This window comes from Elephas maximus, chromosome 11 (genome assembly GCF_024166365.1).
Source record: "Elephas maximus indicus isolate mEleMax1 chromosome 11, mEleMax1 primary haplotype, whole genome shotgun sequence".
Taxonomy (NCBI): Eukaryota; Metazoa; Chordata; class Mammalia; order Proboscidea; family Elephantidae; genus Elephas; species Elephas maximus.
In genome coordinates, this window is record NC_064829.1 from 107,247,274 (window position 1) to 107,274,981 (window position 27,708).

At 40.1% G+C, this 27,708-nt stretch overlaps 1 protein-coding gene and 1 pseudogene across 1 annotated transcript; one reads left to right on the top strand and one right to left on the bottom strand.

Annotated features, from left to right (window-relative positions):
* The first annotated feature begins 1,513 nt into the window (after positions 1-1,513).
* Positions 1,514-2,446, top strand: LOC126086284 (vomeronasal type-1 receptor 4-like). The gene has a single exon (XM_049902440.1). It carries the CDS (start codon positions 1,514-1,516, stop codon positions 2,444-2,446), a length of 933 nt encoding a protein of 310 aa, XP_049758397.1.
* A 22,958-nt stretch (positions 2,447-25,404) lies between these two features.
* LOC126086285 (vomeronasal type-1 receptor 4-like) lies at positions 25,405-26,319 on the bottom strand (annotated as a pseudogene).
* Positions 26,320-27,708: the final 1,389 nt, after the last annotated feature.

Below are 27,708 nucleotides of genomic sequence, written 5' to 3' on the forward strand. Positions count from 1 at the left end.
ATGTTAATGATAGTGGAAGGATTTGGAAAAGGATAGAATGGTTCTGCAACATGAAGAATGTAATCAGTGTTACTGAACTGGACAGGTGGAAATTGTTGAGATGGCATATGTTTTGTTACTTATGTTTTTACCACAATAAAATAAAATCAAGAAGGAACCAGTGTTTATTACTGGCTATTCAGCCAAAATAGATATATATTTGTAGAGGACTGTGGTAACCATTTGATGCTCTTGAATTAGGTAAGTAACATTGAATTACTTAATGTTGTGTTGTTGGCTTTTGAGTAGATTCTGAGCAATATCAACCCCAAGTGACAGAGTAGAACTGCCCCCATAGGGTTTTCTTACCTATAATATTTACGGAAGCAGATTACCAGGTCTGTCTCCCACAGAGTGGCTGGGTGGGTTCAAACCACTGGCTTTTAGTTAGCAGCTGAGTGCTTACCCGTTGTGATACTAGGAGTTCATATCTGATAGTTAAAGCAATTGTAGAATCTGTCTGCTTAACCATCAAATCTTGAAGCTTTTATTTGTGAGGGACTCATAAACTCTCTTTCCATGTATACTGTTCTCTTTAACCTCCTATCACTGCTGAAGGAGTCAATAACAATAAAGCATATTTTCTTACGAAATGTCCATTTTCATTGGCATTGACTTGTGTGAGTGAGTCCAGTGATTTCTCATGTAAATACTTGAGCTGAGAAAGTTGTCCTGCACTAAGAAGGGTGATTTTGCCCACATGCTTCCTGATACTGATCCTAAGTTGTAGCCTATTATTTTCCTAATAAACCCCATGACTGCGAATATGGCCTGTGAGTTCTGTGTGTCGATTTCCAAGAATTGCCAAACCTAACCAGCTGTCCCTCTCATGGCACTGTACTTCCCCAGCTGGACTGGGGAGCAGAGAAGTAGAGTACCATGAGAGGGACAGCTGGCGTCAGAATGGGTAAAAAGTTTGTAGAGAGAAGGTATGTTTGACATACACCTCATAGGAATCAGCCTTGGTCCGACGCTGATGGTGATTCTCCCCCTTGAAAAGTTAGAGAAAGTCATTTGCCTCCACCACCAAGTCATTTGTCACACTTGTTTAATAGAGTATGGTGTTTAATGCGCTGTCTTTGCAACCAGCTCAGCCAGGTTCAAGTCCTCACGCTGCCCCTAACCAGCATATGAATTTAGACAAATCACTTAACCTCTCTGTGCCTAAGTTTTCCTTTTCTTTGTAATGAACATAATAGTAGTGCCTGCCTTATAGATTGGTGAAGAATGAAGAAGTTATCACATGTACCATCTTCATAGCATACATTCTAAGTGGTCCTTAAAGGTTATACTTTGAACTCTTGGAAACCTCTTAATGAAAGAAAAGCTTTAAGTCAACATTTCTAAGTAGGAATCAATGGTAGGTTAAGAATAGTGGATTTCAGTTGACATGACACATGTGGCCCATGTCTTATCTTCCCATGCAGGACCCTCTGGCTCTGAAGACAAATATCAGTCACTGGGAACTGAGAGAATGTCCTCTCTGGATTTGACATTTGGAACAGTTTTCTTATTACAGACTACAGTTGGTATTCTGGGGAGTTTTTCTCTTCTTTTCCAGTATATCTTTCTTTACTTCACTAAGTGCAGGTTACCGCCTACAGACTTGATTGTCCTGCACCTGACTGCAGCCAACTCCGTGGTCATTCTGGGTAAAGGCATCCCCCAGACTATGGCAGCTTTTGGATGGAAAGATTTCCTCAATGATTTTGGATGCAAATTTCTTTTCTATGTTCACAGAGTGGAAAGGGGTGTGTCCATTGGCAGCACCTGTCTCTTGAGTATCTTCCAGGCTATCACCGTTAGCTTCAGGAACTCCAGGTGGGTAGAGCTTAAGGAGAAAGCTCCCAAGTACATGGGCTTCTCCAATATCCTCTGCTGGATCCTGCATATGCTGGTCAATATCATCATTCCTATGTATATGACTAGCAAGTGTAGCAATGAAACCAACACAAACAAAAAAGACTATAGATACTGTTCTTCTGTTCCGCTTGACAAAACCGCAAACTCACTGTATGCGTTATTGTTAGCATTCCCTGATGTTGTGTCTTTGGGACTCACGCTCTGGTTCAGCGGCTCCATGGTTCTCATCCTGCAGAGACACAAGCAGAGGGTCCAACACATTCATAGAAACAACATCTCTCCAAGGTCTTCCCCTGAGACCAGAGCCATCCTTGTCCTGGTGAGTACCTTTGTGTCTTTTTATACCCTGTCCTTCATTTTGAACATTTTTGTAGCAGTTTTTAATCTTCCCAGTTGGTGGATGGTGAATACGGGTGCATTAACTGCTGCGTGTTTCGCAGCTCTCAGCGCATTTGTCCTCTTGACTCGTGACTCCAGTGTGCCCAGGCTCTGCTTTGCCTGGATAAGGAAGACAAAATTCTCTCATTTTATTAGAAATACATAACTGCATGTTTTTGCACAAGGTTCAATTGTTTGTTTATACATCACACAGAATCCAAGCACATATAAAACAATCATATTACAAGAGAGCGGTGGTACACACACACACACACACGTGCACATATTTGTTTAATATAAATGTGTGTGTGTGTGTAGGCATATCGGCCAGATTATGTATCTAATTTATCAAGTAATAATATTGGAAAATTGCTCAGTAAGAAATGTAGAAAATGGTACTAACTACAACAATAATAAACTGCTTTAGCCCTAAAGTCGATTTTTATCTGACTTTTGTATCACCATGCTAGCTGATCAGTTGGTTAAAATAACACAGGATAAATTTTTCATTTTTCTTCTTTAATTTTTCTGTGTTGCCTGTATTGCATTGCTTGAAAAATATATCCAATTGAATACAGTCAATAAATATTTGACTTTGACAAGATTAATTATTATATTTATATTTAATGTTATAAAGGATGCATTTGGAATTGGATTTATCAACATATTTTTGTGCTTTTCTTGATACATGCTCTAGTTTATTATTATTTTTTCTATCTTCTGGGTTTTTTTTTATTAACTTTTATTAAGCTTCAAGTGAACATTTACAAATCCAATCAGTCTGTCACATATAAATTTACATACATCTTACTCCGTACTCCCACTTGCTCTCCCCCTATTGAGTCAGCCTTTTCAGTCTCTCCTTTCGTGACAATTTTGCCAGCTTCCCTCTCTCTCTATCCTCCCATCCCCCCTCCAGACAAGAGTTGCCAACACACTCTGAAGTGACCACCTGATATAATTGGCTCACTCTTCATCAGCATCTCTCTCCCACCCACTGACCAGTCCCTTTCATGTCTGATGAGTTGTCTTCGGGGATGGTTCCCGTCCTGTGCCAACAGAAGGTCTGGGGAGCATGGCTGCCGGGATTCCTCTAGTCTCAGTCAGACCATTAAGTATGGTCTTTTTATGAGAATTTGGGGTCTGCATCCCACTGTTGTCCTGCTCCCTCAGGGGTTCTCTGTTGTGCTCCCTGTCAGGGCAGTCATCGATTGTGGCCAGGCACCAACTAGTTCTTCTGGTCTCAGGATGATGTAGGTCTCTGGTTCATGTGGCCCTTTCTGTCTCTTGGGCTCTTAGTTGTCGTGTGACCTTGGTGTTCTTCATTTTCCTTTGCTCCAGGTGGGTTGAGACCAATTGATGCGTCTTAGATGGCCGCTTGTTAGCATTTAAAACCCCAGACGCCACATTTCAAAGTGGGATGCACAATGTTTTCATACTAGAATTATTTTGCCAATTGACTTAGAAGTCCCCGCAAACCATGTTCCCCAGACCCCAGCCCCTGCTCCGCTGACCTTTGAAGCATTCATTTTATCCCGGAAACTTCTTTGCTTTTGGTCCAGTCCAATTGAGCTGACCTTCCATGTATTGAGTGTTGTCTTTCCCTTCACCCAAAGCAGTTCTTATCTACTAATTAATCAATAAAAAACCCTCTCCCTCCCTCCCTCCCCCCTTCGTAACCACAAAAGTATGTGTTCTTCTCAGTTTTTACTATTTCTGAAGATCTTATAATAGTGGTCTTATACAATATTTGTCCTTTGCCTCTGACTAATTTCGCTCAGCATAATGCCTTCCACGTTCCTCCATGTTATGAAATGTTTCCCAGATTCGTCACTGTTCTTTATCGATGCGTAGTATTCCATTGTGTGAATATACCACAATTTATTTACCCATTCATCTGTTGATGGACACCTTGGTTGCTTCCAGCTTTTTGCTATTGTAAACAGAGCTGCAATAAACATGGGTGTGCATATATCTGTTTGTGTGAAGGCTCTTGTATCTCTAGGGTGTATTCCGAGGAGTGAGATTTCTGGGTTGTATGGTAGTTCTATTTCTAACTGTTTAAGATAACACCAGGTATATTTCCAAAGTGGTTGTACCATTTTACATTCCCACCAGCAGTGTATAAGAGTTCCAATCTCTCCGCAGCCTCTCCAACATTTATTATTTTGTGTTTTTTGGATTAATGCCAGCCTTGTTGGTGTGAGATGAAATCTCATCGTAGTTTTAATTTGCATTTCTCTAATGGCTAATGATCGAGAGCATTTTCTCATGTATCTGTTGGCTGCCTGAATATCTTCTTTAGTGAAATGTGTGTTCATATCCTTTGCCCACTTCTTGATTGGGTTGTTTGTCTTTTTGTGGTTGAGTTTTGACAGAATCATGTAGATTTTAGAGATCAGGCGCTGGTCTGAGATGTCATAGCTGAAAATTCTTTCCCAGTCTGTAGGTGGTCTTTTTACTCTTTTGGTGAGGTCTTTAGATGAGCATAGGTGTTTGATTTTTAGGAGCTCCCAGTTATCGGGTTTCTCTTCATCATTTTTGGTAATGTTTTGTATTCTGTTTATGCCTTGTATTAGGGCTCCTAGGGTTGTCCCTATTTTTTCTTCCATGATCTTTATTGTTTTAGTCTTTATGTTTAGTTCTTTGATCCACTTGGAGTTAGTTTTTATGCTTGGTGTGAGGTATGGGTCCTGTTTCATTCTTTTGCAAATGGATATCCAGTTATGTCAGCACCATTTGTTAAAAAGACTATCTTTTTCCCAATTAACTGACACTGGGCCTTTGCCAAATACCAGGTGCTCATATGTGGATGGATTTATATCTGGGTTCTCAATTCTGTTCCACTGGTCTATGTGCTTGTTGTTGTACCAGTTCCAGGCTGTTTTGACTACTGTGGCTGTATAATAGGTTCTGAAATCAGGTAGAGTGAGACCTCCCACTTTCTTCTTCTTTTTCAGTAATGCTTTGCTTATCCAGGGCTTCTTTCCCTTCCATATGAAATTGGTGATTTGTTTCTCTATCAGCTTAAAAAATGTCATTGGAATTTGGATCGGAAGTGCATTGTATGTATAGATGGCTTTTGGTAGAATAGACATTTTTACTATGTTAAATCTTCCTATCCATGAGCAAGGTAAGTTTTTCCACTTAAGTATGTCCTTTTGAATTTCTTGTAGTAGAGCTTTGTAGTTTTCTTTGTATAGGTCTTTTACATCCTTGGTAAGATTTATTCCTAAGTATTTTACCTTCTTGGGGGCTACTGTGAATGGTATTGATTTGGTTATTTCCCCTTCGGTGTTCTTTTTGTTGATGTAGAGGAATCCAAGTGATTTTTGCATGTTTATTTTATAACCTGAGACTCTGTCAAACTCTTCTATTAGTTTCAGTAGTTTTCTGGAGGATTCCTTAGCGTTTTCTGTGTATAAGATCATGTCATCTGCAAATAGTGATAACTTTACTTCCTCCTTGCCAATCCGGATACCCTTTATTTCTTTGTCTAGCCTAATTGCCCTGGCTAGGACTTCAAGAACGATGTTGAATAAGAGCGGTGATAAAGGGCATCCTTGTCTGGTTCCCGTTCTCAAGGGAAATGCTTTCAGGTTCTCTTCATTTAGAGTGATATTGGCTGTTGGCTTTGCATAGATGCCCTTTATTATGTTGAGGAATTTTCCTTCAATTCCTATTTTGGTAAGAGTTTTTATCATAAATGGGTGTTGAACTTTGTCAAATGCCTTTTCTGCATCAATTGATAAGATCATGTGGTTTTTATCTTTTGTTTTATTTATGTGATGGATTACATTAATGGTTTTTCTGATATTAAACCAGCCTTGCACACCTGGTATAAATCCCACTTGATCAGGGTGAATTATTTTTTTGATGTGTTGTTGGATTCTATTGGCTAGAATTTTGTTGAGGATTTTTGCATCTATGTTCATGAGGGATATAGGTCTATAATTTTCTTTTTTTGTAATGTCTTTACCTGGTTTTGGTATCAGGGAGATGGTGGCTTCATAGAATGAGTTGGGTAGTATTCTGTCATTTTCTGTGCTTTGAAATACCTTCAGTAGTAGTGGTGTTAACTCTTCTCTGAAAGTTTGGTAGAACTCTGCAGTGAAGCCGTCCGGGCCAGGGCTTTTTTTTGTTGGAAGTTTTTTGATTACCGTTTCAATCTCTTTTTTTGTTATGTGTCTATTTAGTTGTTCTACTTCTGAATGTGTTAGTTTAGGTAGGTAGTGTTTTTCCAAGAATTCGTCCATTTCTTCTAGGCTTTCAAATTTGTTAGAGTACAGTTTTTCGTAGTAATCTGAAATGATTCTTTTAATTTCATTTGGTTCTGTTGTGATGTGGTCCTTCTCGTTTCTTATTCGGGTTATTTGTTTCCTTTCCTGTATTTCTTTAGTCAGTCTAGCCAATGGTTTATCAATTTTGTTAATTTTTTCAAAGAACCAGCTTTTGGCTTTGTTAATTCTTTCAATTGTTTTTCTGTTCTCTAATTCATTCAGTTCAGCTCTAATTTTTATTATTTGTTTTCTTCTGGTGCCTGATGGGTTCTTTTGTTGCTCACTTTCTATTTGTTCAAGTTGTAGGGACAGTTCTCTGCTTTTGGCTCTTTCTTCTTTTTGTATATGTACGTTTATCGATATAAATTGGCCTCTGAGCACTGCTTTCTTGTGCCCCAGAGGTTTTGATAGGAAGTATTTTCATTCTCGTTGCTTTCTATGAATTTCCTTATTCCCTCCTTGATGTCTTCCATAACCCAGTCTTTTTTCAGGAGGGTGTTGTTCATTTTCCAAGTATTTGATTTCTTTTCCCTAGTTTTTCTGTTATTGATTTCTAGTTTTATTGCCTTGTGGTCTGAGAAGATGCTTTGTAATATTTCGATGTTTTGGACTCTGCAAAGGTTTGTTTTATGACCTAATATGTGGGCTATTCTAGAGAATGTTCCATGTGCGCTAGAAAAAAAAGTATACTTTGCAGCAGTTGGGTGGAGAGTTCTGTATAAGTCAATGAGGTCAAGTTGGTTGATTGTTGTAAGTAGGTCTTCCGTGTCTCTATTGAGCTTCTTACTGGATGTCCTGTCCTTCTCCGATAGTGGTGTGTTGAAGTCTCCTAATATAATTGTGGAGGTGTCTATCTCACTTTTCAATTCTGTTAAAATTTGATTTATGTATCTTGCAGCCCTGTCATTGGGTGCATAAATATTTACTATGGTTATGTCTTCCTGATCAATTGTCCCTTTTATCATTATATAGTGTCCTTCTTTATCCTTTGTGGTGGATTTAAGTTTAAAGTCTATTTTGTCAGAAATTAATATTGCTATTCCTCTTCTTTTTTGCTTATTGTTTGCTTGGTATATTTTTTTCCATCCTTTGAGTTTTAGTTTTTTGTGTCTCTAAGTCTAAGGTGTGTCTCTTGCAGGCAGCATATAGATGGATCGTGTTTCTTTAACCAGTCCGTGACTCTCTGTCTCTTTATTGGTGCATTTAGTCCATTTACATTCAGCGTAATTATAGATAAATAAGTTTTTAGTGCTGTCATTTTGATGCCTTTTCATGTGTGTTGTTGGCCATTTCATTTTTCCACATACTTTTTTGTGCTGAGACGTTTTTCTTAGCAAATTGTGAGATCCTCATTTTCATAGTGTTTGACTTTATGTTAGTTGAGTCGTTACGTTTTTCTTGGCTTTTATCTTGAGTTATGGAGTTGTTATACCTTTTTGTGGTTACCTTATTATTTACCCATATTTTTCTAAGTAAAAACCTAACTTGTATTGTTCTATATCACCTTGTATCACTCTCCATCTGGCAGTTCAATGCCTCCTGTATTTAGTCCCTCTTTTTGATTATTGTGATCTTTTACCTCTTGACTTCCATGATTCCCTGTTATGTGTATTATTATTATTTTTTTTAATTAATCTTAATTGGTTTGTTTTTGTGATTTCCCTATTTGAGTTGATATCAGGACGTTCTGTTTTGTGACCTTGTATTGTGCTGGTATCTGATATTATTGGTTTTCTGACCAAAAAATATCCTTTAGTATTTCTTGTAGCTTTGGTTTGGTTTTTGCAAATTCTCTAAACTTGTGTTTATCTGTAAATATCTTAATTTCGCCTTCATATTTCAGAGAGAGTTTTGCTGGATATATGATCCTTGGCTGGCAGTTTTTCTCCTTCAGTGTTCTGTATATGTCGTCCCATTTCCTTCTTGCCTGCATGGTTTCTGCTGAGTAGTCTGAACTTATTCTTATTGATTCTCCCTTGAAGGAAACCTTTCTTTTCTCCCTGGCTGCTTTTAAAATTTTCTCTTTATCTTTGGTTTTGGCGAGTTTGATGATAATATTTCTTGGTGTTTTTCTTTTTGGATCAATCTTAAATGGGGTTCGATGAGCATCTTGGATAGATATCCTTTCGTCTTTCATGATGTCAGGGAAGTTTTGTGTTAGGAGTTCTTCAACTATTTTCTCTGTGTTTTCTGTCCTCCCTCCCTGTTCTGGGACTCCAATCACTGGCAAGTTATCCTTCTTGATAGAGTCCCCCATGATTCTTAGGGTTTCTTCATTTTTTTTAAATCTTTTATCTGATTTTTTTTCAGCTATGTTGGTGTTGATTCCCTGGTCCTCCAGATGTCCCAGTCTACATTCTAATTGCTCGAGTCTGCTCCTCTGACTTCCTATTGCGTTGTCTAATTCTGTAATTTTATTGTTAATCTTTTGGATTTCTACATGTTGTCTCTCTATGGATTCTTGCAACTTATTAATTTTTCCACTATGTTCTTGAATAATCTTTTTGAGTTCTTCAACAGTTTTATCAGTGTGTTCCTTGGCTTTTTCTGCAGTTTGCCTTATTTTGTTTGTGATGTCTTGAAGCATTCTGTAAATTAGCTTTTTTATATTCTGTATCTGATAATTCCATGATTGTATCTTCATTTGGGAAAGATTTTGATTCTTTTGTTTGGGGGGTTGGAGAAGCTGTCATGGTCTGCTTCTTTATGTGGTTTGATATGGACTGCTGTCTCCGAGCCATCACTGGGAAACTAGTTTTTCCAGAAAATCCACTAAAAAAAAAAATGCAGTCAGATCCCTATCAGAGTTCTCCCTCTGGCTCAGGCTATTCGGATGTTAATGAAGCCGCCTGGGGAGGGTGGGGAGGGATCAGAGAGATAGGAGAGTAGCACCTCAGAATATAGCCAGAGTTGCTTGTCTTGCTTGGAATGACTATTATATCTGAGATTTCCACGGGGCGCGTCGCCTATGTGTGCTGGCTGTGTGGAGATTGCCCCCGGGGGGTCTGGCCCGCTGGAGTCACGGTCAGATCCTCCGCTGCCAGCCCCAAGCCCAACGTCAAGGTTACCCTACTGGGACGGTGCACTCCCGACTCCAAAATCAGTTGCTGCCTCCCGGGGACTCCCCGTCCCGCCAGCTGCGTTGCTGCGCCGCCTCCGCGAACCAGCTGGGCTCCCTCCCGGAATGAGTTCCGGGGTCAGGGCTGGGCCCCTTGTTTGTGCCGTCTGCCCCCCTGGGCTCTGCCCCAAATTGGGCGCCAAAGGTCACCTGACTTGTACGCTGGCTCCAGGCTCTGAAAACAATCGCTGCCTCCCCGTATTTGTTCGTTCTCTGTCTCTAAATCTGTGTTTGTTGTTCAGGGTTTGTAGATTGTTATGTATGTGATCGATTCACTTGTTTTTCCGAGTCTTTGTTGCAAGAAGGATCCTGTAGCGTCCACCTAGTCCGCCATCTCGGCCCCGCCTCCTTCTGGGTTGTTTTTTAAGTAACTTTTCATTTTACCCTTTTGTTTGGAGGTCAAATATTAAATTTCTCTTATATTTTCACATATAAATTACAGCATACTTTATAAAAAAACTGATTGCAATGTCTAGGTATTTAATACATTTGACTTGCACCTTGACAATATAAGGATAATATTATAACACCAATCTAGTCACCTTCCTCAACCTAAAAAAGAAAAAAATCTGGTATGTATTTAAAATATTTAAATATATATAAAATATTAAAGATATTAATAAAATATTAAAGTATTAAAGGTACATTAAACTTACCTCTTTTTACCCCATTCCAGTGACTACTCTCAAGGATAACCACTATTCTGATATCTAATAGCATACCTCATTTTTAATTCTAATGTATTTTATATAAATAAAATTATACAGTATGAACTCTTTTATTTTTTAAATTCCATATATTTTGATTTCATCTGTATTTTTTTTTATTGCAGTAAATATATGGGTAACAAAGCACTGGCTTTTTCAGCCCTCTTCACAGTACAGTTCAGTGATATTAAATATGTTCATCCTATTGTTTAGCTGTCACCATAAACCATTCCCAAATTTTTTCATCTCCCTTAACAGAAGCTCAGTGTCCCCTAAGCATTGTGTCTTCCTTTCCACCCCCTCTTACCCAGCCCTGGTAAACACTAACAAACTTTCATCTCTATACTCTTACCTATTCTGGATAGTTCATATAACTGGGATTATACATTATTTGTCCACTTGTAATTGATTTATTTCATTCAGCATAATGGGTAACTTTTGTTTTGTTTTTGATTAGTAGTTTATTTTGATAATGATATCTTTTTGCTGAAATCTACCATCAGTGAATTATGTTCCTTTTGTATACCGTGGGGAAGTAGAATTCAAGAGGATGGTGCAACAGGTTTGAGGTTGACTGCTAACCTGAATTTTGGTGGTCAAACCCACTCAGTTGGGCCAGGGTTGATAGGCCTGTCAACTTGCTTTGGTAAAGATTACTGGCAAGAAAGGCTGCAAGGGGTGGAGGTAGCAAAGTGAGGAAGGCCAAACAAGTTGAAGTTTACCCAAAGGCAATTAGATTTTAGCAGAAGTACTTGCAAGGTGTGGGTGGGGGTGAGGCATTTTACCCTTTGCTGTTGAGGTGATTCTGACTCACAGCGACCCTATAGGACAGAGTAGAACTCTCCCACAGGGGTTCCAAGCCTATAATCTTCAAGGAAGTAGACTGCCACATCTTTCTTCTGCAGAGTGGCTGATGGTTTCGAACCACTGATCTTTCTGTTAGCAATGGAGTGTTGGAGTGTTTAACCATTGCCACACCAGGGCTCCTTGCTGTTAGAACAAGTTAAAGAAAAATATAATACAAAATACACTCAAAGAAAAATATTAAACAACTAATTCAGATAGTTTGCACCATGAATGATTAAAAAAAAAATTAAGGTGGTCTGTGAATGGCTAAAAATGTAGAGACATTACCCTAGAATATCTGGGAATGGTCTTCTTGTGTTGTTAGTTGCCATCAAGTCGATGCCAACACATAGTGACCCCTCCATGTGTTGTAGAGTAGAACTGCTCTATAGGGTTTTCTTGGCTGTGATCTTTACAGAAGTACATTGCCAGGCCTTTCTTCCACAGCACCTCTGGGGGGGTTCAGGTTGCCAACTTTTAGGTTAGTAGTCAGGCACATACCGTTTGTGCCACCCAGGGACCTTGTTTTGATAATAATGCAGGCCAAATTACCTGCATTTTTCTCATTTAATTCACACAATAGATACGTGGATGGATGGATGGATCGATGGATAGAAGGGTAGATAGATGAATGGATAGATAGATAGCTGCTGTTGAGTCAGCTTCAACGAAAGGCGACTTATATACAGCAGAATGAAACATTGCCCAGTGTTGTATCATCCTCACATTTGCATGCATGTTTGAGTCAATCATTGCAGCTATTGTAAAATCTCTCCAAGAGTCTCCCTAGCCCTGGCTGGCCTTCTACGTCACCAAACATGATGTTCTTCTTCAGCGACTGATGCCACCTGAAGACTTTTCCAATGCAGGAGAGTCATAAAATGTTCTATTGTCATCCATGAGGTTTTCATTGTCTGGTTTTCAGAAGTAGATCGCCAGTCATTTCCTCCTAGTCTCTCTTAGTTGAAAGCTTTGCTAAAACCTGTCCACCATGGGTGACCCTGCTGGTATTTGAAATACCAACGGCAAAGATTCCAGCATCACAGCAACACGCAAGCCAGTACAGTGTGTCACTCTGACAGATGGGTGGCAGTAAAGCAATTCTTGTTGTTGGGTGTCATCAAGTAGATTCCAACTCATAGTGACCCCATGTGACAGAGTAGAACTGTCCCATTTCACTGAGAGAAATAAATTAATCACAAAGACAAATATCGTTTGATCTCATGTGTATGAAATAAGTAAATGTCTACAAACCAAAGATCATTAGTGGTTACCAGGGGTGGATAGGAGGGGGATAAGGGGAGTTTTTGCTTAGGGGGTGTCTTAGTTATCTAGTGCTACTATAACAGAAATACCACAAGTGGCTGGCTTTAACAAACGGAAATTTATTCTCTCACTGTCTAGGTGGCTAAAAGTCTGAACTCAGGGTGCCAGCTCCAGGGGAAGGCTTTCTTTCTCTGTAGGCTCTGGAGGAATATCTTGGTTATCAATCTTCCCCTGGTCTAGGAGCTTCTTGGCCCAGGGATCCTGGGTCCAAAGGACATACTCTGCTCTAGTCACTTCTTTTTTGGTGGTGTGAGGTCCCCCCATCTCTCTGCTGGCTTCTCACTTTTATATCTCAAAAGAGATTTACTTAAGACACAACTAATCTTGTAGATTGAGTCCTGCCTCATTTAATACAAGTGCCTCTAATCCTGCCTCATTAATATCTTAGAGGTAGGATTTACAACACATAGGAAAATCACACTAGATCACAAAATGATGGACTACCATGCAATACTGGGGATCAGGGCCTACCCAAGTTGACACACATTTTTGGGAGACACGATTCAATCCATGAAAAGGGGCATTGAGCTTATGTTAGTGGTGATGGAATGATTTGGAAAAGGATAGCGATCATGGTTGTACAACATGAAGAATGTAATTAGTGTTACTGAATTGTACAGGTAGAAATTGTTGAGATGGCATATGTTTTGTTTCCTATATTATTACCACTATAAAATAAAGTACAAAAGGAACTAGTGTTCATAATTGGCAATTTAGCCTATGTATTTATATATATATATAAAATATACACACACACACACATAAACCAAACCTGTTGCCATCAAGTTGATTCCAACTCATAGCGACCCTAAAGGACAGGGTGGTAGAACTGCCCCATAGAATTTCCAAGGAGCACCTGGTGGATTCAAACTGCCGATCTTTTGGTTAGCAGCCGTAGCACTTACCCACTACACCACCAGGGTTTCCATACATATATGTGTGTATATATATGTATTTGTAGAGGACTGTGGCAACCATACGATGCTCTTGAATTAGCTAAGTAATATTGGATTACCTAATGTTGTGTTGTGGTTGGGTCTTTTTTTTTTAAAATAATTTTTATTGTGCTTTAAGTGAAAGTTTACAAATCAAGTCAGTCTGTCCCATATAAGCTTATATACCCCTTACTACATAGTCCCATTTACTCTCCCCCTAATGAGTCAGTCTGCTCCCTTCTTCCAGTCTCCCTTTCGTGACTGTTTTGCCAGTTTCTAACCCTTTCTACCCTCCCATCTCCCCTCCAGACAGGAGATGCCAACACAGTCTCAAGTGTCCACCTGATACAAGTAGCTCACTCTTCATCAACATCTCTCTCCAGCCCATTGTCCAGTCCCTTCCATGTCTGATGAGTTGTCTTCAGGAATGGTTCTTGTCCTGGGCCAACAGAAGGTTTGGGGACCATGACCGCTGGGATTCTACTAGTCTCAGTCAGACCATTAAGTATGGTCTTTTTGTAAGAATTTGGGGTCTGCATCCCACTGTTCTCCTGCTCCCTCAGGAGTTCTCTGTTGTGTTCCCTGTCAGGACAGTCATTGGTTGTGGCCAGGCACCATCTAGTTCTTCTGGTCTCAGGATGATGTAAGTCTCTAGTTCATGTGGCCCTTTCTGTCTCGGGCTCATAGTTATCGTGTGACCTTGGTGTTCTTCATTTTCCTTTGATCCAGATGGATTAAGACCAATTGAAGCATCTTAGATGGCCGCTTGTTAGCATTTAAGACCCCAGATACCACACTTCAAAGTGGGATGCAGAATGTTTTCATAATAGAGTTTATTATGCCAATTGACTTAGAAGCCCCCTTAAGCCATAGTCCCCAAACCCCGCCCTTGCTCCGTTGACCTTTGAAGCATTCGGTTTATCCCGGAAACTTCTTTGCTTTTGGTCCAGTCCAGTTGAGCTGACTTTCCCTGTATTGAGTGTTGTCCTTCCCTTCACATAAAGTAGTTCTTATCTACTAACTAATCAGTAAATAACCCTCTCCCACCCTCCCTCCCTCCCCGCTCTCGTAACCACAAAAGAATGTGTTCTTCTCAGTTTTTACTATTTCTCAAGAACTTTTAATAGGGGTCTTATACAGTATTTGTCCTTTTGCATCTGACTAACTTGACTCAGCATAATGCCTTTCAGGTTCCTCCATGTTATGAAATGTTTCACAGATTCGTCACTGTTCTTTATCGATGTGTAGTATTCCATTGTGTGAATGTACCATAATTTATTTAAACATTCATCTATTGATGGACACCTTAGTTGCTTCCATCTTTTTGCTATTGTAAACAGTGCTGCAGTAAACTTGGGTGTGCATATGTATGTTCGTGTAAAGGCTCTTACTTCTCTAGGGTATATTCCGAGGAGTGGGGTTTCTGGGTTGTATGGTAGTTCTATTTCTAACTTTTTAAGAAGACGCCAGATAGATTTCCAAAGTGGTTGTACCATTTTACATTCCCACCAGCAGTGTATAAGAGTTCCAATCTCTCCGCAGCCTCTCCAACATTTATTATTTTGTGTTTTTTGGATTAATGCCAGCCTTGTTGGTGTGAGATGGAATCTCATTGTAGTTTTAATTTGCATTTCTCTAATAGCTATTAAAAAAATTTTTTTTTAATAGCTAATGATCGATTTTTTTTTTTTTTTTAATGATCGAGAGCATTTTCTCATGTATCTGTTAGCCGCCTGAATATCTTCTTTAGTGAAGTGTGTGTTCATATCCTTTGCCCACTTCTTGATTGGGTTGTTTGTCTTTTTGTGGTTGAGTTTTAACAGAATCATATAGATTTTAGAGATCAGGCGCTGGTCAGAGATGTCATAGCTGAAAATTCTTTCCCAGTCTGTAGGTGGTCTTTTTACTCTTTTGGTGAGGTCTTTAGATGAGCATAGGTGTTTGATTTTTAGGAGCTCCCAGTTATCTGGTTTCTCTTTGTCATTTTTGGTAATGTTTTGTATTCTGTTTATGCCTTGTATTAGGGCTCCTAACGTCCCTATTTTTTCTTCTGTGATCTTTATTGTTTTAGTCTTTATGTTTAGGTCTTTGATCCACTTGGAGTTAGTTTTTGTGCATGGTGTGAGGTATGGGTCCTGTTTCATTTTTTTTGCAAATGGATATCCAGTTATGCCAGCACCATTTGTTAAAAAGACTATCTTTTCCCCAATTAACTGACACTGGGCCTTTGTCAAATATCAGCTGCTCATATGTGGAGGGATTTATATCTGGGTTCTCAATTCTGTTCCACTGGTCTATGTGTCTGTTGTTGTACCAGTACCAGGCTGCTTTGACTACTGTGGCTGTATAATAGGTTTTGAAATCAGATAGAGTGAGGCCTCTCACTTTCTTCTTCTTTTTCAGTAATGCTTTACTTATCCGGGGCTTCTTTCCCTTCCATATGAAGTTGTTGATTCGTTTCTCCATCACTTTAAAAAATGTCATTGGAATTTGGATCGGAAGTGCATTGTATGTATAGATGGCTTTTGGTAGAATAGACATTTTTACTATGTTAAGTCTTCCTATCCATGAGCAAGGTATGTTTTTCCACCTAAGTAGGTCCCTTTTAGTTTCTTGCACTAGTACTTCGTAGTTTTCTTTTTATAGGTCTTTTACATCTTTGGTAAGCTTTATTCCTAAGTATTTTATCTTCTTGGGGGCTACTGTGAATGATATTGATTTGGTGATTTCCTCTTCAATGTTCTTTTTGTTGACGTAGAGGAATCCAAGTGATTTTTGTATGTTTATCTTGTAACCTGAGACTCTGCCAAAGTCTTCTATTAGTTTCAGTAGTTTTGTGGAGGATTCCTTAGGGTTTTCTGTGTATAAGATCATGTCATCTGCAAATAGAGATAATTTTACTTCTTCCTTGCCAATCCAGATGCCCTTTATTTCTTTGTCTAGCCTAATTGCTCTGGCTAGGACCTCTAGCACAATGTTGAATAAGAGCAGTGATAAAGGGCATCCTTGTCTGGTTCCTGTTCTCAAGGGAAATGCTTTCAGGCTCTCTCCATTTAGAATGATGTTGGCTGTTGGCTTTGTATAAAAAGATGCCCTTTATTATGTTGATGAATTTTCCTTCAATTTCTATTTTGCTGAGAGTTTTTATCATGAATGGGTGTTGGACTTTGTCAAATGCCTTTTCTGCATCAATTGGTAAGATCATGTGGTTTTTGTCTTTTGTTTTATTTATATGGTGGATTACATTAATGGTTTTTCTAATATTAAACCAGCCTTGCATTAAAAAAAAAAAAAGCCTTGCATACCTGGTATAAATCCCACTTGGTCGTGGTGGATTATTTTTTTTGATATGTTGTTGAATTCTATTGGCTAGAATTTTGTTGAGGATTTTTGCATCTATGTTCATGAGGGATATAGGTCTGTAATTTTCTTTTTTTGTGGTGTCTTTACCTGGTTTTGGTATCAGGGATATGGTGGCTTCACAGAATGAGTTAAGCAGTATTCCATCATTTTCTATGCTTTGAAATAGCTTTAGTAGTAGTGGTGTTAACTCTTCTCTGAAAGTTTGGTAGAACTCTGCAGTGAAGCCATCCAGGCCAGGGCTTTTTTTTTGTTGGGAGTTTTTTGATTACCTTATCAAACTCTTTTTTTTTGTTATGGGTCTATTTAGTTGTTCTACTTCTGATTGTGTTAGTTTAGGTAGGTAATGTTTTTCTAGGAATTCATCCATTTCTTCTAGGTTTGCAAATTTGTTAGAGTACAATTTTTCATAATAATCTGATATGATTCTTTTAATTTCAATTGGGCCTCTTGTGATAATGCCCATCTTGTCTCTTATTCGGGTTATTTGTTTCCTTTCCTGTATTTCTTTAGTCTGTCTGGCCAATGGTTTATCAATTTTGTTAATTTTTTCAAAGAACCAGGTTTTGGTCTTGTTAATTCTTTTGATTGTTTTTCTGTTCTCTATTTCATTTAGTTCAGCTCTAATTTTTATTATTTGTTTTCTTCTGGTGCCTGATGGATTCTTTTGTTGCTCGCTTTCTATTTGTTCAAGTTGTCGGGACAGTTCTCTGATTTTCGCTCTTTCTTCTTTTTGTATGTGTGCATTTATCGATATAAATTGACCTCGGAGCACTGCTTTTGCTGTGTCCCAGAGGTTTTGATAGGAAGTGTTTTCATTCTCGTTGCATTCTATGAATTTCTTTATTCCCTCCTTTATGTCTTCTATAACCCAGTCTTTTTTCAGCAGGGTATTGTTCAGTTTCCAAGTATTTGATTTCTTTTCCCCGATTTTTCTGTTATTGATTTCCACTTTTATGGCCTTATGGTCTGAGAAGATGCTTTGTAATATTTCGATGTTTCGGATTCTGCAAAGGTTTGTTTTATGACCTAATATGTGGGCTATTCTAGAGAATGTTCCATGTGCACTAGAAAAAAAAGTATATTTTGCAGCTGTTGGATGGAGTGTTCTGTATAAGTCTATGAGGTGAAGTTGGTTGATTGTAGCAATTAGGTCTTCCGTGTCTCTATTGAGCTTCTTACTGGAAGTCTTATTCTTCTCTGAAAGTGGTGTGTTGAAGTCTCCTACTATAGTTGTGGAGGTGTCTATCTCACTTTTCAGTTCTCTTAATGTTTGTTTTATGTATCTTGGAGCCCTGTCATTGGGTGCATAAATATTTAATATGGTTATATCTTCCTGGTCAATTGTCCCTTTAATCATTATGTAGTGTCCTTCTTTATCCCTTGTGGTGGTTTTAACTTTGAAGTCTATTTTGTCAGAAATTAATATTGCTACTCCTGCTCTTTTCTGATTGTGGTTTGCTTGGTATATTTTTTTTCTGTCCTTTGAGTTTTAGTTTGTTTGTGTCTCTAAGGCTAATGTGTGTCTCTTGTAGGCAGCGTATAGACAGATCGTGTTTCTTTATCCAGTCTGAGACTCTCTGTCTCTTTACTGGTACATTTAGTCCATTTACATTCAGTGTAATTATAGATAAGAATGTGTTTAGTGCTGTCATTTTGATGCCCTTTTGTGTGTGTTGTTGACAATTTCATTTTTCCACTTATTGTTTTTGCTGAGACATTTTTCTTTGTAAATTGTGTGTTCCTCATTTTCATAGTAGTGGAATTTATGTTTGCAGAGTCATTATGTTTTTCTTGGTTTTTATTTTGAGTTATGGAATTGTTAGACCTCTTTGTGGTTACCTTAATATTTGCCCCTATTTTTCTAAGTAAAAACCTAACTTGTATCGTCCTATATCACCTTGTTTTCCTCTCCATATGGCAGTTCTATGCCTCCCGTATTTAGTCTCTCCTTTTGATTATTGTGATCTTTTACATAATGACTTCAATGATTTCCAGTTTTGAGCATTTTTTCTTTTTAAAATTAATCTTAATTTGTTTTTGTGATTTCCTTATTTGGGTTGATATCAGGATGTTCTGTTCTGTGTTTTTGTGTTGTGTTGTTATCTGATGTTATTGATTTTCTGACCAATTTCCTTTAGGATTTCTTGTAGCTTTGGTTTGGTTTTTGCAAATTCCCTAAGCTTGTGTTTATCTGTAAATGTTTTAATTTTGCCTTCATATTTGAGAGAGAGTTTTGCTGGATAAATGACCCTTGGCTGGCAGTTTTTCTCCTTCAGTGCTCTATATATGTCATCCCATTGCCTTCTTGCCTGCATGGTTTCTGCTGAGTAGTCTGAACTTATTCTTATTGATTCTCCTTTGTAGGAGACCTTTCTTTTATCCCTGGCTGCTTTTAAAATTTTCTCTTTATCTTTGGTTTTGGCAAGTTTGATGATAATATGTCTTGGTGATTTTCTTTTTGGATCAATCTTAAATGGGGTTTGATGAGTGTCTTGGATAGATATCCTTTCGTCTTTCATGATGTCAGGGAAGTTTTCTGCCAACAGATCTTCAACTATTCTCTCTGTGTTTTCTGTTATCCCTCCCTGTTCTGGGACTCCAATCACATGCAAGCTAGTCTTCTTGATAGAGTCCCACATGAGTCTTAGGGTTTCTTCACTTTTTTAAATTCTTTTATCTGATTTTTTTTCATTTTTATGTTGGTGTCAATTCCCTGGCCCTCCAGATCCCCCCCCCCACATTCCAATTGCTCAAGTCTGCTCCTCTGACTTCATATTGAGTTGTCTAATTCTGTAATTTTACTGTTAATCTTTTGGATTTCTGAATGCTGTCTCTCTATGGATTCTTGCAGCTTATTAATTTTTCCACTATGTTCTTGAATAATCTTTTTGAGTTCTTCCACTGCTTTATCATCAGTGTGTTCCTTGGCTTTTTCTGTAGATTGCCTTATTTCATTTCTGAGGTCATCCCCGATGTCTTGAAGCATTCTGTAAATTAGTTTTTTATATTCTGCATCTGGCAATTTCAGGATTGTATCTTCATTTGGGAAAGATTTTGATTCTTTAGTTTGGGGAGTTGTAGAAGCAATCATGGTCTGCTTCTTTATGTGGTTTGATATCGACTGCTGTCTCTGAGCCATCTCTAAGATATTGTAGTGATTTATTCTATATTTGCTCACTGAGTCTTATCTTGTTTTGTTTTCTTTCAGTATATGTAGATGGGCTACTAGCTTGCACTGTCTTGGTTGTTGTAGCCTTTGAATCACTTATGTCCTATTACCAGCTGGTTTGGGCTGTTACCAGATGTATAAGCCTAAGAGTCCATTCACCATTCTTGAGTAGAATCTGATTTTGACTCATCAAGTGTGTGGTGCAGACTGTCACCTATCCACCTAGAGGAGTAGTGGTGATAGTTTTGTGCACCAGATTCTAGTAGCAGCAGGGTTTCACACTCCAGGGGCAGGGGGTGCAGGATGCTGACAGGCTTCCCCCAAGTGCCAGTGAGGTAGGTGTGTCTCTACTCCTGAAGCACTTTCGTGGGTGAGCTCTGCAGCTGTACCTTAGGCTCCCAATGGAAGTACCTCTACAGATTGGTAGGTGTCACCTTCCTTAGACCCCTAAGGCAGGAGGCTAGGTGGTCTGGGGTGAGCTTCAGCCCTCAGTTTCCTGTTGTGGGTGAGTGAGGGCTCTGTTGAATACGTAGAGATATCAGACCTGGGAAACTTGTCTTTCCAGTAATCCGCTAAAACTATTACAGTCAGATCCCTATCAGAATTGCCTTTGCATTATAATAGCCACCTTGTTCCCTGTAGGGATGAAAGCACAAGACTGTGGATCACATATGTTTGGCTGGAGCTGGTTCTGTGTTTTTAGTCCAATTAGTGAAGGATTTTTGGTCCCTGGGTTTTTTATAGCTGCTTCTCTCAGGCCAGGAGAATGGGTTAGGAAAAGGTAAAACAAAGAAAGAAAGAAAGAAAAAAAAAAAAAAACCACAGAGCACTTCACTCTCTGGCCCAGGAAATTCCAATGTTAATGAAGCCCTCTGGAAGGGGAGGGGAGGGATCAGCTAGATAGGAGAGAGTAGCACCCCGGAATATAGACAAAGTTACTTATCTTGCTTGGGATGACTATTTTATCTGAGATTCCCGAGGGGCCTGTCGACTGTGTGCCTGGCTGGGTAGAGATTGCCCCCGAGGGTCAGGCCTGGGTCCTGTGCTTGTGCTGTCTCAGAAGCTGTGGTCAGTTCCTCTGCTCCCAGTCCAAAGCCCAGTGCCAAGTTTCCCCGGCTTGGATGCTGCACTCCCAGCTCCAAAATCAGTCGCTGCCTCCCAGTGACTTCTCCTCCTGCCAGCCACGTTGCTGTGCTGCCTGCATGCACTGGCTGGGCTTCCCCCAGGGTCACTTCAGGGGGCTAGGGCTGCGCCCCATGTTTGCACCGTCTCAGGATGCCACGCTCAGCTCCCCTGCGCCCAGTCCAAAGCCCAGCGTCAATGTTTTCTGACTGGGACACTGGCTCCAGGCTCCAAAAACAGTCTCTGCTTCCCTGTGGTTGTTCGTTCTCTCGTTAGGCCCGTCAGTGTGCAGCCTGCTTGCCCTGGCTGAGTCTCTACAGAGGTTACCCCAGGGGGCTAGGGGTTAGGGCTGTGTCCCGTGCGTGCCCCGCCTCAGCAAGCCGCAATCAGCCCTGCTACTCAGCACCAGGGAACTGTGGGGGCTCAAGGCTGCGGGGTGAGTTGCGGGTTCCAGAAGCGGTCGCTGGTTCAGGGCGCAGCTTTTAGCTCACCCGCCACTCAGGTCATGTCAAGTTTCTGCGTATCAATGACCTCCTTCCTAACAAAGCAACCTGCAGTCATTACCCCAGGGGTAAGTGTTCTCTGTCCTTCCTATCTGGTCTTCTCTTAAGAAGATGGAGCCTATCCCTTGGGATCATGGCCAGGTAGACCTTTTGTTCTTTTCTGGCTCTAATCTCTCATCTGGTTCCAGGTATTCTAAGTATCACTCACATCTCTTCTCTCAGCCCCATTCACATTGTTCCTGTCCTAACTCAGGCTTAGTCCATGATTCCTCTGTCATGTTTCTCCTGCCTTAGTTCCCTAGTGTTATTGTGTGCCAAGAAGTTGATTCCTATGCATAGTGACCCCAAGTGACAGAGGAGAACTGCCCCATAGAGTTGTCTATGCTGTGATCTTTTCGGGAGCAGATTGGCAGGTCTTTTCTCAGAGTCACTGGGTGGGTTTGAAACACTGAGCTTTTAGGTGGCAGCGAAATGCTTAACCACTATACCATCAAAGCACCTAATCCCATAGTTGTCGATGTTGTTATGTGTTGCCTTCCAGTTGGTTTAGATTCATTGCGATTCTATAGGACCTAGTAGAATGGCCCATCTAACTCACAAACACTCACGATTATGGGGGTTATAAGGTTATAAGGGAAGTAACAGATTACAATTTATGTTCAGGAAATGTCAGCATACAGTTCTTCAATTAGGACGGCCTCTTTTCAGCCGTGCCTGCAGGCAGGTCTTTCCCTGGCCTCTGGCCCATCTACCCCTAAGCCTGGCCTCTGAACTTCTAGGGCAAGTGTTACAAAGCTCTTTTAACTTTGTGAATAAGGGTCCAGAGTCACCACATTTCTCCTATAAGCCTTAGCCTTATGTCACTCAGCTCCAGCTCCCTGGGTTGTCAAGCCTAGCTCCACCTAGTGGCGGGAGGCACCCTACTCCACCAGCTAGCCTCTTGCCTGAAGGCACTCAGCTTTCTCACTCAGTGGGCCAGAAAGCCGACTGTACTGTCTCCTGCCAGTCTCCTGGTTCAGCTGCCACAGTTTCTATGCAGCTGCTTCTCACTGTCTCCCTTGTTATTGCTCTCCTTGTCTGTCTTCTGTGTTACAGCTCCTGCTTTCTCTCTCAGTGTCTGCCTTTAAGCCTATTGAGATGGCATAGTCCCACTCAATCACTGTATGTGAGTCTCAAAGACTGTGACTAGAAAGGCCATATTAAATAAGCCTCGCTGCTTAACTAAGGCTGGCTTTGAACCCACCCAGCGGCTCCAAGGGACAAAGAACTGGTGATCTGTTTCTGCAAAGATGGCAGCTTAGGAAACCCTATGGGACAGTTGTATTCCGTCCAATATGAGTCAGAAACGACTCAACATCTTCTTTTCTTTCCATCTTTGTTTTACAGTAATCGTTGACTGTTTGGTCTCATACAGATAATTTTTTAAAGGAGCACAGTCCTCAAGGGGGATATTCTGTATTTTGTGAACCAGTTTGTTATTTTGTTTAAAAGCTGACACCACCGGCTGGTGTCTAAGACTCTGTCCCTCTTAATCCAGTGCCCATGCAGACTTTCCCTGACCACCAGCCACCTGGAGCTGGGTCTGCACACATTGACTCTGTCCTGCCAGTCCCTGCTGGCTCACTGTCCCTGTGGATTTGTTAATTCTGCGTAACATCTCTGGAATTGGACTGGAGTCAATAAAAATAAAAGAGAATCAGACCCTGGAATGAGATTACGATGGGGTGCAGCAAATAAAAGGACTTTGCAATTTGGATGTAATTTGGCCTTTTTCCTGTCCTATCCTTTTTTTTTGTCATAATTACTAATGCATCTTCTTTTAAAAACCAGTTGCACAGTAAGTTCTTTTGGGATCTAACCCTTCCCTACCTTTGCATCACTTTCTTTCTAAAATGCCTCAAAGGAACTCTGGAATGCAGTGGTTAACCTCTTGGCTGCTAACCCAAGCTCAGCAGTTCAAACCTAGCTGGCTTCTGTAAAGAGTGCAGCCTAGGAAACCCAATGGTGCAGTTCTACTCTGTCCTATAGGGCCACTGTGACTTTGAATCAACTCATCAGCAACGTGTACAACGCTTCACCCCTACCCACACCCTTTAGTTTTTTTCCTAATATCTTGTTGCCTTTGCACAAACGTCAACATGTTTGTTCTTTTTGCGTTGTCGCCCCTATCCTTTCTTGGCAGTAATCTTCATGGTATCAGATTGACAGTACTTTCTTCCACGGCACCACTGTGTGTGTTTGAACCATGGAACTTTAGGTTAGCAGTCGAGCGCCAACCATTTGGGCCACCCACTAGAATTCTACTTCCCCACAGTGTACGCAAGGAACACAACTTTGCTGTTGGTAGATCTTAAGAAAAAGACATTGTTACCAAAATAAACTATTAATCATAATAAACAGTTGCCCATTTTGCTGAGTGACAAGTCACTCACAAAAGGACACATATTGTGTGATTCCAATTACAAGAACGATCTAGAATAGCAAGCGTATAGAGGCCAAAGTTTATTAGTGATTACAGGACTGGCAGGAAGGAAGGAGGAAAGGAAGTCACAATGCCTAGGGGACACTGGGCATTAAGGAAGATGAAAAAATATTGGAAATGGCTCATAGTGACTGTTGAACAACACGTTGAACATATATACTGTCACTGAACTGTACATGTGAAGATGGCTGAAATGACCAATGTTTCCTTAACCATATATTTACCACAATGAAAAAAAAAATACAGATGAAGTCAAAACAATACATGGAATATTAAAAAAAAAAAACAAATAGAAAGAGTTATGGACGTATAATTTCTTTTATATAAAATGCATAAAAATTGAAAATGATCTATGCTGTTAGATATCAGAATAATGGTTCCTCTGACAATAGTGACTGGGATGGGGTACAAGGAAGAAAGTTTAATGTATCTTTAATATTTCATTATTGTATCTTTACTATTTAATATATATGTTTAAATATTTTAAATACACACCAGAATTCTTTCGGGTTGAAAGAACGTGAATACATTAGTGTTATAATATTGTCCTCATATTGTCAAGGTGGAGGTTAAAGGTATCAAATACTTTGACACTGTGATCTGTTTTAAAAGTATGCTGCAATTACTAGGTTAAAATCTAAAAGAAAATTAATATTCAACCTCCACATAAAAGGGTACAAAGTAGAATTATTTAAAAAATAATTAAGAAGATATAAGAGCTGTAGATAGGAAAAAAAATACAATAGGGCAGGCATCAAAAAGAGCATAAAAAGTTGATAAATCAATCTAAAATACGTCCATCATAGCATTCAACATAAATATACCATTTGATCCTGTCAATGTGAAATATTGCTTGACTATATTCAATTGGATATATTTTTCAAGCAATACAATATAGTTAAACCAGAAGGATTAATGTAGAAAAATGAAAAATGCATGCTACATAATTTTAACTGACTGATCAGCTAGCATGGAGATATAATTGTTAGGTAAAATTGACTTTAGGAGTAAAGCACTTTATTATTATAATTAGTATAATTTTTACATTTCCTACAGGCGAATTTTCTGATTTTACTGATTGATGAATTGGAAACATAATATGGCGGGTATTTATGCACACTCCCCCACACACTCATTTACATACATACAAATATGTATGTGCATGTGTGTGTGTGTATGTACCACCCCTCACTTGTAACATGATTGTTTCATGTGTGCTTGAATTCTGTGTAATGAAATAACAAACAACTGAACCTTGTGAAAAAACATACAATTAGGTATTTCTGATGAGATGAGGGGGTTTTGCCTTCTTTATCCAGGCAAAACAGAGCCTGGACACACTGGAGTCACTGCTCATGAGGATAAAGGGGCTGAGAGGTGGGAAACACAGACTAGATAGTGAATTCACGTCCATCAGCCACTAACTGGGCTGGTTAGAAACTGCTGTAAAAATGTTCAGAATGAAGGAGAGGGTATAAAAAGACTCAAAGGTACTCACCAGGACTAAGATGGCTTGGGTGGCTCTGGTCTCAGGGGAGGATTTGGGGAAGACATTGTTCCTGTGAATGTGTTGGACTCGGTGCTTGTGACTCTGCAGGATGAAAACCATGGAGCCACTGGCCCAGAGCATGAGTCCCAAACACACAACATCAGGGAATGCTAACAATAATGCATGCAGTGAGTCTAAAGTTTTGTCATGACGGACAGAAGAACAATATCCACAGTCTTTTTTGTTTGTGATGGTTTTATTGCTCCAGATGGTAGTCAGATACATAGGAAAAACTATATTTATCAGCATGTGCAGGATCCAGCTAAGGATACTAGAGAAGCCAATGTACTTGGGAGCTTTCATCTTAAGCTTTGCCCACCTGGAATTTATGGGGCTCATGGTGATGGCCTGGAAGATACTCAAGAGACTGGTGCTGACAATGGACACAACCCTGCCCACTCTGAGAACATAGAAAACAAGTTTGTAAGCAAAATTACTGAAGACATCTTTCCACCCCAAAGCTGCTATGGTATGTGGGATTCCTTTAAAGAGAATGACCAAGGTATTGGCTACAGTCAGGTGCCTGAGAACCAAGTCTGTGGACCTTGACTTGCATCCCTTGAAGTAAAGGAAGATATAATGGTAAAGAAGAGAGAAATTCCCTAGAATACCAACAATAGTGTGTATTAAGAAGATCATTGCTATTGTGAAATTCCTGGTGCCCATTCCATCATTTCCCAGTGATTGGTATTTGTCTTCAGAGCCAGAGGGTCCTACATGGGAAAATGAGACAAGTACCACACTTATCATGCCAACTGAAACCCACTCTTATTCACCTACCATTAATTACCACCTAGAAAAATTGGCTTAAAATTTTTTTCAAGGGGTTTCCAAGAGTTGGATACATGAACTTTAAAGAGCACTTGCAATGTACGCTATGAAGACTGTATATGTGGTAACTTCTTTATTCTTCGCCAATCTATGAAGCAGGGACTACTGTTACTTTCATTATAAAGAAAAGGGAAGTGTAAGTGCAGAGAGATTAAGTGATTTGTCTAAATTCACATGCTGGTTAGGGGCAGAGTAGGGACTTGAGCTTGGCTGAACTGGTTGCAAAGACTGCACATTTAACCACCATGTTCTAGTAAACAAATGTGAAACACGGCATGGTGGTGGAGGCATATGACCTCCTCTAATTTCATGAGGAGAAGACTCACCATAATCTTCAGCCCAAAGGTGATTCCTATGAGCTGTAGTTCAGACATACCCTCTATCTCCAACCTGTTTACCAATTCTGACACCAGCCATCCCTGTCATGGCACTCTACTTCTCTGTTGGGTTTGATCATTTGTTGCAATGGCCGCACAGAACTCACAGACCATACTGACAGTTTGGGGTTTATTAGAGGAGTAACAGGCTACATCTTGGGATCAGGATCAGGAAGCTTGTAGGAAAAGCCTTCCTTCTTCAGTGCAGAACAGCTCTCTCAGGTCCTCTCAGCTGTGTAGGGCATCTCTCGGCCCCCTGGAAAGGTTCTCTCATGCTCATCAGGACAGGCTTGTCTGGGCCCTTGGCCCTTGATCCTTAGCATTCGACCTGGCTTCTGCCCTGCTCAAGCAATGTTACAAAGCTCTTATCTCTTCTGATAAGTGCGTGGATGCACCCCATTCTGATAGTAACCCTCCTGTCCAATGTTGCTCATCCCTCTCACTCTGTGGGTTGGCATCCCCTCTGTAGCTGCCTGCATAGAAGGCTGGAAGCCCACCACAGCCATCTCATGTCAGTTACCTAGTTCTGCTGCTGCTGTTTCTCTGACACTGGATTCTGCTGGGCTTGCCATAGCTACTCTCTGTCTCTGGTGTTACAGCTCCTTGTATCCAGGGCCTAGAAGTTTCTCAGCACAGGGACCTCAGGTCCAAAAGATACGCTCTGCTCCTGGCTCTTCTTCTAGGAAGGGATTAAGGTCCCCCCTGCAGCCTCTAGAATTGACTCCTTTAAACCTGATGGGACGGTAGAAGAGATCAATTCCCCACAAGTGTTCTATACACCTCTTTGCATTAGCCACCCCCACAAGGGTTCCAAGCATCT